Raw genomic sequence first — 17,244 nt, forward strand, 5'->3', positions numbered from 1 at the left:
ATATTTATCTTCACATAGATTAGGCATTAGTATCTGCAAAATGCTGACTCATTTTTTACTGATGATAGAGTAAAATAAAAGGGCTTGAATTTTTAAGAGGGGGTTGGTAATAGAATTTTTATAATTTATATTCAAAGGAAACATTTCTTTGCAATTCTAAACTAAAAGTTATTTTCAAGTAAGCTTGGGTCTGTTGCTTATATGATTGGACACAGAAGGTTTGATCAATGATGTATAGAATTTGCTATGATTCTCTGGAAATGAAATGATGGGTAAACCGTATGAAACAAGCTTACCTCTGCAGTGGATCTTCTTGCTATAGGGTGGGCCTTGTTACTTATACAAACATTACCAGGATATAGTTGATTATGACTGATGGCTAGGCTAATCAACTGAACAAACCTCTTAAGGGAAGAAGAATCAGTTATGAAAGAGAGGATCTGTTTATTCAGATTTGCCTATCTGGCCTGTAGTCATTTTTCTTAACATGCTGTGATTGAGAATAGGCTAAGCTATACATAAATCATGATAACCTATGATATAAAAAAGCAGCATATACTTTTGACCTAAAGTGTACTCCATTCCATCTTAACTGAATTTATTAAGTGCAATTTGAAGTAGTGATTTGGCAAGTAGTTGATAAACTAAGTCATCATAAATGGCTAAATCTTACCTCTCCCCCAAGTCCCCATCCTAACAAAAAAGCAGAAAAAATCGGGAGTGCTTTTTCAGGATGATGATCAGTCAGATTAACCAGATAATTACTCAGCTTCAACTTCTTCAAAATCTTCATTGGGATTTGTCTTGATGGCATCAGACCAAAATGCCCTGGGTTGGTTTTCTAAGTCTCTGTGATAAGCAGGTGTCCCCATTTTAGCTGTTGTTAAGCAGGAGTCTTGGCTCACGGTCAGAGTCTAGGACCTGAATTTGAATTGAGAATGAAGTGTTTAGCAGGTTATCCTTGTTGGTACTTTCTTTAAATACTCAAAACAAAGTTTAGGTTTGCAGCCTCGTTCTGAAGTGGTTTACTGCTTAATATGTTTGATGCTTCTGCCCAGTATAGGTGTGGATATAAATTCCAGGTAAGATTCTGTGGCTGATGTATCACATCTGGGGAGGGTAGAGTTTGCAATTTCATCTCAGATTTTCAAAAGAGATTTGAAAAAAAAAAGATAATATATTGATGATTGCAAGAAAAAAATCAACATAGTAGGCCCAGATTTCATACTTTATTCTATGGGAAACATTTAAACCCCAATTGGTTTATGAACAGACCTGGTCTCCTTTCTTCAGTCCATGGTCCAAATGAAATAAAAGTCTATTGTTGGGTCAAGCTAGACACAATGAGGTCTGCGTGCTTTCTTGCCTACTTAATGGCCTTTACCATATGGGAGACTTTCAGAAGGAAAAAAACAGGAACAGTAAAAAGTGGATCTTCTTGCTATTCCAGTGTTCACCGGAAATGGTGTACCAATTAGCAACATTCGTATTATAGTTTGGGACTGCTTCCATGTTAAGGTTCAGACTGTGGTGACTTTTTGCCTGATTACTTTAGAAGCCAAAACTGTAACACAAGACATGACCGTCTCAGCATCGTGGTACTGGGTGGTTGTTAGTATTCTGGAATCCTGGAGGGTCTGCGTGCTTGCTCTTAATGTGTTTTCATTTGATCTGAGGCCAGCAACTGCCAGTTCACTACTAATTATAACTTATTGCCTTTCAATGTGAAGAGCATTTCTTTGAGTTGTGAGGAATTCTGGCAAGAAAGAGGCCCCTGTTGTATTTCCAATACGAATGTACAGAAGAGACTTTTATTAATCTCAAATAAAACCTGGTTTTAGTTTTATTTTTGCAACCTTGGCTTTCCTTTCTGTTTCCTTTTGTCATTTTTTTTTAATTCTAAAGTTTCTCAGTATTTAAAATGAGAGTTAAACACCTGCATACAGTTTCATAATAATCGATAGCATAGACAACAGCTACAAATAATGTCAGTTGTGATATTCTGCCAATATCTCTCCAATGTCAGGTAGGATTTTTAAGGAGGAATTTGGTGACATGTGTCAGTGCATCTTTCTGTTCTGCACAATGCACCATCAAGTTATTTTAAGATTATGTTTATTTGTTTAATCCAGGGGAGGGTTTTCTTTATGCAAAACATTTTATAGAACTGTTCATTGCCTTATCCTTTTACACTTTATTTCTCTGTGAAAACAAAGAATGGGAGGAGGAGGAGGAAGTCACCAAGGGCTAAAAGATATCGTATTGTTGATAAATTTTACTTGCAATAGACAGAGCCCTTGGGCTTCCACTTTATTGCCTCCTCCTGAAGAAGAAAAATCAACATAACAAAAGTTTGTTATTCCTTCTTCGTGACTCCATAGAAAATCGTTCTGGGTATTATTTTAATGTTATGATACTGTGTATTGATGTTTATAAGATGATAACTCTCCATTCATTGCTGCTCGTGATCCTCAGGTTTAATACTGTGAGCTTAGTCCTCATCTTTGAATTAGCATCTGCGGAAACTCTGCACTGCCTCTCATTCAGCCTTGCCCCATGTGCATTATTTCAGGTGTCCACTGTGACAGCGTGTGTGCTGAGGGACGCTGGGGCCCCAACTGCTCCCTGCCCTGCTACTGTAAAAATGGGGCTTCGTGCTCCCCCGATGATGGCATCTGCGAGTGTGCACCAGGCTTCCGAGGCACCACTTGTCAGAGGAGTAAGTGTCTCATTAGGCAGTAATTTCCACCTTCCCTTCCCTGGGCACCATGTCTAGAATAATGATCTCTGTCCCACCTCTCAGTTTGTAGTGATGTCCTGTTGCACTTGAAGGCAAAAGAGAGTGTAATGGTTCACTTGTCCTTTGCAGAAGTGTGTTGAGAGCACTTCCCTAAGAGCTTCATTCTTTCCAGCCTTCAGAACTCACCTAACAGATGGGGATTTAACCATTTCTTCTCAATAATTACTTCATTGCCTCATTGGCACAACCATCAGGATATATTTCTTCACCCTTCCTGAAAGCTTGCAAATGGTGTTCTAGAAATTCATTGACCTGTAAATATTTTGTTCAGCAATTTGGCATTGGCCTTACCTCAATTACCAGACGTCAACATCAGCCAAACCTTGAGGCAAATCATTCATCCTGCTAGTAGTCTTAAAATCAGTGCTATGGGGAAAATGGAATTGCAAAGTTGAAAAAGGAGACTGTTGACATTGGTCCTTAAGACTTCTGAGTTAGAGAAGGATCCATAAGATTGTACTTAATCTTTTAGTAAATGCAATAAAAAAAGAATATGTGACTAATTATAAGTTATACTATTCTAATTTTTTAAATTGCCTTTCCCCCATAAGAATTCTATGCAGTTATCATATATTTAAATCTGAATAATATCTTGGCAGGAACTTAAGCATATAGCATTTTGGTTAATCACTTTTTGATTACAGTCATTAACCTGGACCATTTTGAGGAGGGAAAATCTTCAAATTTTGACTGTTGATCTATTTTTATTGCCAGAAATGACTCTTAAAGAATAAAGGATCAACAAATGGTTTGAGAGTACTTATTTGAGACTTATTAGTATTTCAATTTTTTTATCTCTTTATTTATTCAATGAAAATTCCTGGAGCCCTGCTTTATGCCAAGACTTGAGCTAACTGAGGCCTTAAATGGGAAAATAAAGAAGACTAAGACATTTGCTTGCTCTCAAGAAACTCAGAGTTTAGTGGCTTCTTTTCCTCATTAAAGAGTTCCTTTGTTCCTTCGTTGTTCTTGTCTTCTACTTGGAAAATTCTCCATATCTTTTTTACTTTTTTTTTAAGGTTTTGCTTTTTAACCTCTAAAACTTTAACTAGATCCTGATATGGAATGCGAGACAAACGCATCTCAGAAGGATAACTGCTGATTTCCCTTCTGTTTTCAGTCTGCTCCCCTGGTTTTTATGGGCATCGCTGCAGCCAGACATGCCCACAGTGCGTTCACAGTAGCGGGCCCTGCCACCACATCACCGGCCTGTGTGACTGCTTGCCTGGCTTCACAGGCGCCCTCTGCAATGAAGGTAAGGCACGAAGCATCCTGGACAGCTGGGTGGTGATGAGCACACCCCGGAGAGTCTGTCCTCAGGCCTCCCCTTGGCCTTCCTGAAGGCCGTGTTTTCAGCTGTCTGCTGGGAATGTCTTCTGCTGTGCGGTGTCTGCAGCTTCTCAGATAGGACTTTGAGCTTTGGAAAAGCTGACTTGCCACTCCAGCAAAATCTTTTTATTCCCTGAGATGAGCTACTTTTAGCTGGACATGTCCTCCCATAAAAAATCAATATGCCGAAGGATTTTAGACTCCCAGAGCAAGAAGTCGTGAAGTCATATTTCTAGAAGTGCAATGATGTCCCCTGGTTTGTGATGCCTTAATGCAAATCTTTGGCTTCATGGATTTGTAAAAATGAGCCCATTCAAGATGAAGGATGCTGTTGAGCAGAGATAGCTACCAATGAGCAGCTGGGCCTGTGACCTTTAAAGTTATTTCCTGTGCTAAGATTCTAGGGTTCTGTGAGAGGGGTTTTGATTGTGAGTTACTGACCTATAGTTTATTCACAGTGTGTCCCAGTGGCAGATTTGGGAAAAACTGTGCAGGAATTTGTACCTGCACCAACAACGGAACCTGTAACCCCATTGACAGATCTTGTCAGTGTTACCCCGGTTGGATCGGCAGTGACTGCTCTCAACGTAAGTCTTGTTTGAGAACAATTAGTAAACTGTTCTTATTTGTTTGTTTTCAGATTCTTTAAGATTGAAGTATGAGTGTTTTTATATAATCAAGAAAGAATATATGACTAATTAAAAGACACATTCTACTTTAAATTCTTTTTTTAAAATTCTTTTTTTTTTTCCCATTACGACCTCTATGCAATGGTCCTATGTTTAAATCCAAATAATGTCTTGGAAAGAACCTAAATATGTAACATTTTGCTTATCCCCTTTTCAGTGATTCATCATCCATTGAAATAAAGCAAAAACAGCTGTACTGAGAAATCTATTTCTTCATTTTGTGTTTATCTGGAGAGCTAATTACAGAGAAAGAAAAAATGGAATTAAATGATGTGAGCCTTAGAATCCTATTGGGAATCTGAGTGAACTGCCCACCTAATATGCTTAGCTTCACCTTGGCATCACCCAAGTGCCTTCCACACCACTGGATTTCAGACAGGAATTGTGTGACCCTATAAGGGACTATATAGATGACTCTTAGAGCACCCATGTCATGAAAAAAATGACATTGACTATAAGTCATTCATGAATGTTTTGAAAGGGTCAGTGCAATGTCTAAAAGTATTCAACTTTTGATGAAAGAATAGCATATGTATGGGGTAATCTGGTTTCATTCATTATAAATTTTATGAAACACTCTCAGTTTATATTGAATTCCCCCATCATGCACATAAGAGAAATCAAAGAATGACTGTGTGCAGTCGTTTTACATGGCGCTTTATTGATAATTTAATTCAAACTTCACAGTTACAAGCAACCTGCAAATACTAATTGATGAACAATATTTTTTTGCTGGAAGATTTTTTTCTGAATGTTAACTTTTTCCATAAGTAGTCCAGGCTGTACCCCATTTTTTAGGAATAAGGGAAGAGAGCTAATAAATCTCAGAAGTGTAGCTCTTTGGTGAAAGAAGTGTTATGTGATATGATTTCACTCCATTCTGGGGGCATCACTTCAGAAGAAATCAGTCTGTTTAAATCTACATGTGTTGCAAGGGCTCTGACTGATGGTTGGGCATATGGGTTTGGGAAGAGTAAAAGGTCCAATATCATTGTCATAAAATGATTCATTTATATTGCTCCTTTAAAAAGTAGTCTTTATTTTGGAAATTCGTCCCTTCCTCATTTGGAGGAGGAATGTGCCAAAAGGAATAAAAATAGAAACACAACTATGAATGGAGACTATAGTGTTGCCTGTCCCAATAATCACTCTACAGGAAGCTGATTTATTTGGCAAAAGCCTTTGCTTCACCTGGGGATCATTGATTTCATTGATTCCCTTATGGACTCTATGGAACCATCTTCATATTTCTTCTTAGCTGACTGTGAGCCTGTCTAAAGAGAGCAAAGTCCTTCACAGTGAAAACACAGACTTTGAAAACTTAAAGGGGTACATTTAAAGGGGCAGGTGTCCTTGGGAAAATGATTTTTTAAAGCACTATCTCTACATTTACCTTTTGGGAATATAAAGTTGAGTGATGCTTATTCCCATTCTCTGATCATAACAAATATAGGGCGAAAAACCTAATGGCAGTGGGTTACCTCAGAAAAATATATTTTGAACATAAATGGGTTGACAAAAGCTGGTTAAATATCATCTAAGGAATAGGTTGTTTTAGGTAAAGAGTGCTTCACTGAGCATCAAATGGGCTAGACGCTTCAACAGTTTTCACCGAGTCTCAGTGTGGCTTTGGGAAAGCTGCATTTGTCTAACAAATAACAAATATTATTATTAATCTATGTGACCTTGTATGAGTCACTATTAACCTTTTGTGTCCTCAGTTTCTTCTTCTGTAAAATTAGGGTGTTGTATTTAGAAAATTTGTTCTAATGCTCACTCGAGACCTCAAGTGTCAGCTAGTATTTTCCCCTTGCTCTTGGACAAAAACGGTGCACACAATTATGGGAGAATTTTTTTCATTTAAAAAGTTACTTCATATGTATTATTGGTTGTCTTTATTGGTCCACATTCCCTATGGGGTAGCCATATAGAAATTACAGGTGGTCCTCCTTTTATGCAATTATGTTCCTGAAGTATTAATATGAATAAAAAGTATTTTTTGTCAGTGAAATTATTTTACCCCCGATCTTATGTTATTATTTCACAGATACTTTATCTGACTTTCTGATGTCTCTTCAATTGGCAGTGACCCCTAATGATTAAATTGTATTATTTTCTGCATCTTCCAGTTAAGAGTTTTTACAAGGAAACCAATTTTTACATACCGCTGGGAACCTCAATATTTAAAAGGAGCCTAAAGTGGCAGCTCTAGAGTAGACTGAAGAGTACAGGATTTAGAAATTGTGAACATGAGCTACATGGCCTTGGGTCCTTTAACCTCTCTTGAGTCAAGTCATTTTCCACACCTTATCTCTGCTCAAATGTCCTCTCCTCACAGAGGCCTTCCTCAGAGGAGTAGCTCCCAAAATTATTGTCTTCCTTATCCTCCTTATTTTTTTTATAACACCTACCACCATTGATTTTTCATTTTGTTGGTTGGTTGGTTGGTTTGCCTGCCTCCTCTACCAAAATATAAGCTTCCGGAGGATGGTTTGGACTTTGTCTTATCCTCTGCTATCTCCCTTGTGCCTGGAACAGTGTTGGGTACATAATAGGTGTTGAATGTGTGTTTGTTTAATAACTGAATCTGTAAACTTGAGGTGATTTTTGCCCCAGCCACCTCACTCTGCAGCTGTAAATGAATACATATGTCAATAATGACAGTCATTGTTGAAGTTGGCATGGCCATCTGGGATTCAGTGCAGAATTCAGAACAGTGTGCTTTTTTAGTCCTAATGTACACTGCTAACCTCTCACATGCAGGGAGATGTGTAGGGGTGGATGGAATTCTCCCTACTTGATATTGGCCTCAGAACTCTGATGGACTTCTCCACACCTGTAATTTCAGCATGTCCACCTGCCCACTGGGGCCCAAACTGCATCCACACGTGCAACTGCCACAATGGAGCTTTCTGCAGCGCCTACGATGGGGAATGTAAATGCACTCCTGGCTGGACAGGGCTCTACTGCACTCAGAGTAAGTGACAAGCCTTCTGAGGCTCACCAAGGGGAGCCTCGTCCAAGGAGGAAACAGCCTCACCCTCCACATGCGTGACCGGAGCTCAACAAAGGTCCCTGAGGTTGGAGTACTTCCCTCTCCTAATGACCTGTAGACATCTAAATTTCTCTAAGTGATTAAGAGCTACTTCATTCCAAGTATTCTGTCTCTAGGTTCTATCTCCACTGAGGTGGAGCAATGCTATGTGATGGTATGCAGTTTATTTCTCTTCTCTCCTTTAACCAAATCATATTTATATGGATCAAATTCTCAATCCTTTATTCTAACAGCACAAAAGTTAGGATAAGTATAGAGATTAGAAAGGTAGAGAAGACAACAAGCCTCACTGCCTGATTTAATGTGCGCTCTTGGAAAAGGTGGAGTTCCGTGTTTTTCGAACTGTAGCAAGCTTCAGAATCACCTGGAGGACACAACAAACACAGAAGCTGGTCCCACCCCAGAGAGCTGGAAGCAGTGGGTCTGGGCTGGCACCTGAGAATTGCAATTTTTATCAACTGGTAGTAATGCCAGGCTGGGACCGTGCTTTGAGAGCCACTGCTCTAGTTCTTTTCCCCATTTTGTAATTCATAGCGTCCTAACCATTTTTTCTTCCATTAGGCTTTTAGCATGATAGGATATAATGTGCAAAGTACTTACTCCAAAGCTGAGCATCATTGGGGAAGGAAGATTATTTTCTGCCCTCTTACCTTTGGTTGAATAAAGGAGACAAGAAAGGAAGGCATGTGTTATGGTTAAGTACTAATAATAGCGTATATTTTAAAATAATAGCAAGAAGCTGAGGAGGACAGATGGGTCTGAAATTGAGCAATTCTTATTTAATACTAATTAGAGTACATAATTAAAGAATAGGCTGAAAAAGTCTTTAGAAACTTTCTAGAAGATAATGTAGACCTTGAACCAAGAGTTGAAAAGGATAATTGGCAAGGAAGGTGGCTGGCCCAAGCATATTCTTCAGAGTTCGTATATGTATAAATATTGTTTAACTTCTTAGAGAAAGGTACCTGTAAGATATTATTTATAATTCTAAAATTAGAACGTGCTTCAAACAGAGAACCCTTTTTCAAGTGCAAGTAACATGATATAGTGGGAACAACATGGGGTCCGGAGCCAGACCTCCCTGCGTTTGAATCATGGCCCTGCCGTCCTGCCAGTTGCCAGCTGTGTGACTTAGGGTACTTGGGGCTTAGTTCCTGTCTACAGGATGGGAATATCCATCCCTGCATTTCTGGCCTGCTGTAAAGATTAAACAAGAGAATGCATGAAAGGAATCTGGCACAGAGTAGGTGCTAAATAAATGCATGACAGCAGGGGGTCATCAGTGCATACTGGCATCTGGGCACTGCCTCTGCTTCTTGAAAGTTCCATAAGAAAATGAGAAAATGAAAAGCATATGTAATATTTGGAAACAATCATTGAATCAGCCTGCATTGAATCTTTCATCACGCCAGAAATCCCCAAGACACTCTTGCAGGGCAGCTGCCAGCCCATGTAATCCAACAGAATTTGTGGGTGTCTTTAGCTCAAGAGACTCACCGGTCTAAGCATTGAAAATTATGCAGCAGTGTGAAGGGTTATTGCTTTTTACAAAGCACCCGTGAAGTACAATTGTTTTTTAAGGTAAGCATCCTAGTACACCTCTTCAGGGAAGTTGATATTATCTAAGATAATAACAGATATAGTGGACAAGGCTAGTAGCAGCAATAGAGATGTTCTGTACTACAAGTAAAAAAATACAGGTAATTTTAATATAAAGTACCCATCTCAGACCATTGGAATTTGAGTCCAGGATTCTAGTAGAAATGTGAAAGAATGAAAGGAAATGTCCTATTCTTCCAGGATTGAAGGGATGTTTTGTTAGAAGGCATTAGTCTTGCCTCCAGGGGTACCAGTGATAGTTACACTGACAGGAATGGAACTCTTCTGCCTCCTACTTATGAATTACAACCTCCTTGCAAGAGCCCTGTCTTGGGACTTCAAAGAAGCTCTTGTGGCAAGCTGAGATATATACTATTCACTGTATTCTCTGATGGCTCAGTGTCATTCAAGTTTAAACCCAAATATGTTGGAGGCACGAACCTCCAAGTGTTTCTCTTTAGCAGCCTCTTGACTCCTGCTGTCCTCCCTCCTCCCACAGGATGTCCTCTAGGGTTTTATGGAAAAGATTGTGCACTGATATGCCAATGTCAAAACGGAGCTGACTGCGACCACATCTCCGGGCAGTGTACTTGCCGCACTGGATTCATGGGACGGCACTGTGAGCAGAGTAAGTATGAGAGTGTGGCTTCACTGGGTGGTATTTTTTTCCTCTAGAATCACATTTCCTAGATGCCAGGAAATATTAAGGCAGAATTCACCACTCCTAGGTTGTTTGAGCTGATGGCTGGTTACTTCTCAGCATGACTGACTTCGCCTCCCAGAGGTCAGGCCTCCCTGGGATCATCACTGGTTACTCACTGCTCTGGGTGGAGGTGTGACTACAAGAATGAAGACAAAATTCAAGTTTTCCATTCTGTTCTTTTGGGCTCTCCCTTCCTCTCCTTCTTATTTTTGGAATGTGGCTGCTCAGAGCTTTAGAAGATCCAGTCGAGCTTTCTTCATGGCAGAGGCGGGACCCGGGTCTCGCATTGGAGGACAGTACATTCGGTGGGGAGGAGGGCTGGTGGCCCAGGGCCAACCCCTGTTGCTGGTGAGGGAACAAATCCATGCAAACATTGCCACCCTTTCAACAACCTTCTCTAGATCGTACTTTTATACTGCTTCCATTAACAACTTCTCATCTTAGTCTTAACAACCTTCCAGACAACATACTGCCTTAAAATTTTTTTTAAGTCCCACTGGGGGAGAATATGCCATTGGAATTACTCATCCTTATGTTTTTATTTCCACTCCACTAGCTATGCATCCCCTCACAGAGTTATAAGAACATTAGTCTTAATAAAATTGAATATTGCAAATTAGTTTATTATTCCTTTCCTCTATGACTTTCTTTCAGTATTCACGATAAATAAATAAGGGCTTAGGGCTGTATCAGACCCACTTTCTTATGATAAAACGTTTTAGGCAGGAAAAGGCGAAGAATAATTCCTGTTCACCAGAGGTTGTACCCTTGGGAAGGATCTGCCAAGGATCCTTCTGGCCATAGGAGCGGTGTGGCCTGGAAAGATTGGCCATAGGAGCGGTGTGGCCTGGAAAGATTGATCAGGATAGCAGGACTCTGATAATAAAGCACCCCTCCCCACCCCACTCCACTGGCACCTCACAGAGCCACTCTGAACCTGGTTGCCTCAATCTTATGTGCTAAACCCTAGGGTATTTTTGCATATCCTCTTTCTAGCAAATATAACAAAAGTGACATCCAGGAATCAGCTCACAACAGAGACAGCCCAATTTTAGTTTTGCATCACTGTTTCATTGATCATGAAACAGATCCTGACTGAGTGACACAGTTGCATACACACCTCTATTGTGCATATAAATATTGTGTGTCTGTGTATAAATGTCTAAATATGCATGGAAACCAGAATAGGCTCAAAATTTTACTTGAATACCAGATGACTGGTTAAGGTCTTATTAAATAAGAAAACTTCTTAAGTGCTTCCATGATTACTCTCAACAGCAAATTAAAGTGTCCCTATTTTTGGAGACTTCTCCCAATGCTTATTTGTAAACAGAAACCCTGTGTTTGACAAAGAATTCTAATAATAATAGCACATTGCCCCCTGCTGCTCACTTTATGAAAAATATCAGTATTTTGTCACGAAGATTTTTAGATTTAACATGCCTACACTATCCTTTGAAATTAATGCTTAACTCTTATTAAGACCACATCGTAAGAATCCCATTACTTTTGTCTTCGAGACTTCAACAAAATCCAGAGTTTGAATCACTCCATAGCAAATGAAGTTCTTACCTAGAAAATCAACAAAACTTGTTGTCTTCCTCTTCTCCTATTCCTGGCTAATTCAATTGAGAATGTGCGTTTATGAAGATCCCTGAGCCTACAGTAAAATATATATGTACTCAAGAAAGCGTCTTTAGTTTATGCTCTTTAGTCTAGGCCCCTTCCAGCCCACAGTTTTGCCTGGTGGACTTGTCTCAAATTGCCCTTAGTGATTATCTTCATCTGTTCCATGAGAATTCCAGACTCTCCATATACACATCATAGAGGTAAGTACGTAGCAGCTGAAAGTGTCAGGAGCTCTAATGTTGAGCAGCCCTGTCTCTAGCCCTGTGCAGTCTGGACTGTGAGTGCCACCATGATTCCAGGAATGCTGTCCAATTCTGGGACACTCTTGGGGGTACAAGTCAGCCTCAATAGGAATCCCCTGAAAGGACTCAGCTCTAGATGTGCAGGGCTTGCAGTCAGAGACAGCCTTGCTCCAAATTCCTGAGGTTGGAAAGCTACATTTGACTTTCCTTCTCCAGAGTGCCCTGCAGGAACATATGGCTATGGCTGTCGCCAGATATGTGACTGTCTGAACAACTCCACCTGCGACCACATCACCGGGACCTGTTACTGCAGCCCCGGATGGAAGGGAGCGAGATGTGATCAAGGTAAAGATACTAGCTAATGTTTGTAGCACTGTAGTATTGTGTGAACACCATGTACCAGGCAATGTGAAGTATTTTCACTTATGTTATCCAGCATAATCTTCACCACAACTCTAAATGGCATAATTGGTTACTTATTTAATTGCCAGATGAATGCCTTATTGTTGCTCTCCTGCAGATAAAGAAACAAAAGCTTAGAGAGGCTGAGTAATTTTCCCAAAGTCACATAGCTAATATCTAGAATATGTCACAGCTTTTGTGCCAGATTTTTGTTATTCCAAAACTCATGAACTTTCTACTGGGTCTACAGTTTTTTTTCAGCTTTATTGAGGTGTAATTGATACACAAAAAACACACCTATTTAATGTGTACAGTTTAATAAAATCTGGACTATCTATATACCTATGAAACCATCACCATAATAAATGAAATATCCATCACCATGTGTTTCCTCATGCCCCTCCCTACTTCTACCACCCCTTAAGCCCCAGGTAATCACTCATCTCTTTTCTGTCAGTATAGATTAGTTTTCGTTTTCTAGAATTTTATATAAATGAAATCATACTGTACTCTTTTGGGTCTGGCTTTGTTTCTCAGCATAATTATTTTGAAATGGAACCATGTTGTAGCACATATCAACAATTCAGTTCTTTTCATTGCTGAATACTATTCCATTGTATGGATATACTATAATTTGTTTACCTATTCATGTGCTGATGGACATGTGGATTGTTTCCAGTTTGGGGCTATTACAGATAAAGCTGCTATGAACAAGAGTGAATCAAGTTTTTGCATGGACATGTGCTTTCATTTCTCTTGGGTAAATACCTAGGAGTAGAATAATTGGGGTATATAGTAGCCATATGTTTAAATTTTTGTAAAACTTGTGCCCCTGGTTTTTAATTGGGGTGTGTGTCATAATGATCTGGGAATAGTTGTCAGGTACATGGTCCTATTTGGGAAATTCCGATTCTGGGGTTGGAGACTTTGAGAAAGTGCTTCTGTTGGTTCTGAAGCGTGCCCTCCAGAGAGCCACAGCTCTTACTGCATGTGGTACTCCCTGGTAGGCAATAAGCAGATAGGCTATAAAAGGCTTTAGAAAACTGATACACTGTTGTAGATGGAGTAATCTTAAACTGCAGACCATGTAAATATTTACAACATTTAATTTCTTTGGTAAAATAACTTTTACATGCTTATGATTTACATTTGACTGTCATAACAATAGAATGCGATCTTTCATTATCACATCATAATTACAAATACTCTGTAATCTCACTGCATTATCCTTGGTGGTCTGTGTTTCACGGCAGATTGTTTTGTAAGAAGGTCCTTCAGCATTTAGAATCATAAAATCATAGGAACATTTACTTGAGCTGGAAGCAGTGACATGGAGGCCTCTTTTCTCATTTATAGATGATAAAACTGCAGCCTGAAAGCTTAAGGGAAAGTTCAGAATATCTAGGTCAATTTTTTTAGATGCCAGATTTCTTGAATCTCAACCCATGCCTTTAGCATCCTCACTTGATGGACCATAAGGAAGAACTACGTAATGCCGAATTTTGAATTTAATGAGTAAGGTATTAGGGTAATGCTATCAGGTATTATCAGGACAAATGTTTCTGTCATGGAAAATAACTTTGCACAGAACAATATCTTCCGAGGTAAAAGACCCACTGAAATTAGCAAAAGGTAGATCCTGTTCTTAGACTAGATTTATAATGGTGTTATGCTTGCTTGGAAGGAAAATTATTCTTAGAAATGCTAAGGATAGACATAAAATTTGGTTAAGCAGTTGGGACATTTAGCATTTAACTCTGCATAAGCTCAGTATTGAATAATAAATAAAGCAAAATAAAAATTAGATAAATTGTTATCCCAAATTAACTGCCAGTCTAAGTATTTAATCGGAAATATATAAGAAGCTCTCAAACCCTACTGTTGAATCTCTTTGGGTTCAGAAAATCTTGTCTCTTTCTTTATATTTTTTTAGGGACAGGGTCTTGCTATGTTGGCCAGGCTGGTCTCTAACTGCTAGGCTAGATCAGTTCTCTCGCCTCAGTCTCCTGAGTAGCTGGAACTCCGGGCACGCATCACTGTGCCCAGCTTCTGTCTCTTTTTGAGGCTTACAGCAGCCTTTCTCTGGGCATGGATAGGCTGACAACATCTGACAATGAGGAATGTTTGCTTTTTCTTCCTGCTCTGTTTCCAAATTAATGTTTTATGAACTGAAAATGTGCAGGCATTGGCACAGAAGGAGGTTTTTGTAACTAGAGATCAAACATTTATCCAGCACATTGTCATCCTTTCTCAAGTCTCTCTTTTCTTTTTCTAGCTGGTGTTATCATAGTTGGAAATCTGAACAGCTTAAGCCGAACCAGTACTGCTCTCCCTGCTGATTCCTACCAGATCGGGGCCATTGCGGGCATCATCATTCTTGTCCTAGTTGTTCTCTTCCTACTGGCATTGTTCATTATTTATAGACACAAGCAGAAGGGAAAGGAATCAAGCATGCCAGCAGTTACCTACACCCCTGCTATGAGGGTCATTAATGCAGATTATACCATTTCAGGTAAGAGCAGAGGCAGGAGAGGCATTTTGCTTCTTGAAAAGTTGAATTTCATCCTGGTTCCTTAAAACTGGGTATTTGGCTGTGCTGTCCATTGTTTCTGTCAATTCTCATTGAGAGAATTCTATGTTTGGAAAAGGTATACATTGCTAGAGATGAGTTTTTTATTTCAACAATAGTAAATTGTCATTCTGTGGTTTGCTATGAGGGTTTTAAAATTGAGCTCATTGTGTTTGTGGTTTAGATTTAGGGAATTTCAATCCATAAGGAGCTTTGTATCCAGCCTCAAGCTTTTGTCATATGTGAGGGGGGTGGGGAGGAAGAGAGGATGATAAGTTTACCAAGGTCATGGATCAGATTAGGGAGCTGGACCAATTCTCCTGTCTCTGAATGAGGGTACTTTCTATGTGCTTCCCAACCTCTCCCTAGGCCTACCCGAATCGTCAACTGGAGGCAACCAAGTTATATCAGAAACAGCTTTTTTGGTATTAGCAAGAACCAAGGCAGCCCTTTAAGAAAACTCTTTTGATTTTTTCTGTTCTGTCACAATGCCTCATAAAAGGAAAAATAAAATAATCAATCATCAGTAGAAGCAACCACTTACATGGAGGAATTTAAAAGCTTAAAATCTTTATTACTTTTTGGGTGATTATTGAAGGCTTTCTGGTTGGTTACATGTTTAAAACTACAAAATTCTGTGGAAATATGACAAGTAGCTGATTTACATAGTAGTGCATTTTCAGTGCAGAACTATTGTGTCAAGAACTCAAGTGTTTAAAAAAAAGGAAAGTTGCAGAGTAGCTTCAAATGATGCCTTCCCAGCTGTACAAGACCCAAAGCAAAGAGCAGTTATCTGTGGATACTGTGAATAAAAGTTCTCTGAAAAGGAATTTGGAGGAAAGAGATTTTATTCCAGTGAACAGTTTGCAAACCCAGGAGTTGCAGCCAGTGTAAAATGAAGGTGCAGTTCAGAGAACAAAGGGAAGGCTTGAGTCTTATAGCAAAAGTCCCCACCCAGCTTCCAATCAGGGCCTTTTAGGCAAGTGAAGGATTGAAACTGGTTTAATTCTAATTGGTCAGTGCAGCTGAGTGCTGGTTGGTTGACACAGCTGAACCCTGATCATTTGATAAAGCTGAGCCCTGATTAGCTAAGGCAGGTAAGCTCTGATTGGTTGGTTCAGCTGAGCTCTGAAAGACCCAAAGATAAAAAGCTAGGTTTTCAGGGAACTCAGAGTACAGGTGTGATCCTTCATCAGCAAAGGCCTGCTTGACTCTGTTTTAAATTTAGGCCTAGTTAGCCACTCCTATGGATCTTAGATAATTGGTTCTTTCAGTCTCACGTTTGTTCACAAGCTTTCATACTTTTCCAAGGAGGCAGTTAGGAAGGTAGAGGCCTGTTGCTTCTAGAAGCTTTGCTGAGTAGGCTGGGCAGGAGGAGATTCTGCCCAGCTTGTGATATGGACGCAGTCCAGACATTTGTTCTATTATTTATTTATTTGTTTATTTATTTAGAGACGGAGTCTTGCTCTGTCACCAGGCTGGAGTGCAGTGGTGTGATCTCGGATCACTGTAACCTCCACCTCCGGGGCTCAAGCGATTCTCCTGCCTCAGCCTCCCGAGTAGCTGGGACTACAGGCACGTGCTACCATGCCCGGCTAATTTTTTTGTACTTTTAGTAGAGATGGGGTTTTACTGTGTTAGCCAGGATGGTCTCAATCTCCCGACCTCGTCATCTGCCCGCCTTGGCCTCCCAAAGTGCTGGGATTACAGGCGTGAGCCACCTTGCTGGGCGTGTTTTGTTGTTTTGATTTCTTTTCACACACATTTATGCGAGCTTGCTGCCTTAACCATTTCCTTCCCTTCTTGCAGGAACCCTTCCTCACAGCAATGGTGGAAATGCTAATAGCCACTACTTCACCAATCCAAGTTACCACACGCTCACCCAGTGTGCCACATCCCCTCATGTCAACAACAGGGACAGGATGACCTCCACGAAGGTGAGAGGAATTGGCTCAAGTCTTTGAAAGTGGGCTGGGGAGAGAGGAAGGGAACCAGCATTTATTGAGGGCCGCTGTTCACCAGAGGCTGTTCTAGGTACTTTACATCTATTATCTAATTTATTCCTCTGAACAGTCCTCTGAGTGTGCTTTGGGAATCTCACGTTTACTGATGAAAACCTGAGTAGTGGGGAGTTTAAGTTACTTCCAGACATAGCTGCCCGATAATGAGTGAGGCAGCTGCTGTGTGAGTCAAAGTCTCTCTGTCTCTATGATCTGTACTGTTTCCA

At 40.0% G+C, this 17,244-nt stretch overlaps 1 protein-coding gene across 4 annotated transcripts in view; it reads left to right on the forward strand.

The window, feature by feature from the left end:
* MEGF10 (multiple EGF like domains 10) overlaps positions 1 to 17,244 on the forward strand; it is a 241,187-nt gene that overhangs the window by 212,635 nt on the left and 11,308 nt on the right. For all 4 annotated transcript variants that reach the window (XM_063665197.1, XM_063665198.1, XM_054489463.2 and 1 more), the window contains 8 exons: positions 2,573 to 2,719; positions 3,921 to 4,055; positions 4,588 to 4,716; positions 7,667 to 7,795; positions 9,972 to 10,100; positions 12,263 to 12,391; positions 14,724 to 14,960; positions 16,827 to 16,954. In XM_063665197.1, coding sequence (XP_063521267.1) covers positions 2,573 to 2,719; positions 3,921 to 4,055; positions 4,588 to 4,716; positions 7,667 to 7,795; positions 9,972 to 10,100; positions 12,263 to 12,391; positions 14,724 to 14,960; positions 16,827 to 16,954 — 1,163 coding nt within the window. The remainder of the gene's footprint in view (positions 1 to 2,572; positions 2,720 to 3,920; positions 4,056 to 4,587; positions 4,717 to 7,666; positions 7,796 to 9,971; positions 10,101 to 12,262; positions 12,392 to 14,723; positions 14,961 to 16,826; positions 16,955 to 17,244) is intronic.

This window comes from Pongo pygmaeus, chromosome 4, assembly GCF_028885625.2.
Source record: "Pongo pygmaeus isolate AG05252 chromosome 4, NHGRI_mPonPyg2-v2.0_pri, whole genome shotgun sequence".
NCBI classification, from domain to species: Eukaryota; Metazoa; Chordata; class Mammalia; order Primates; family Hominidae; genus Pongo; species Pongo pygmaeus.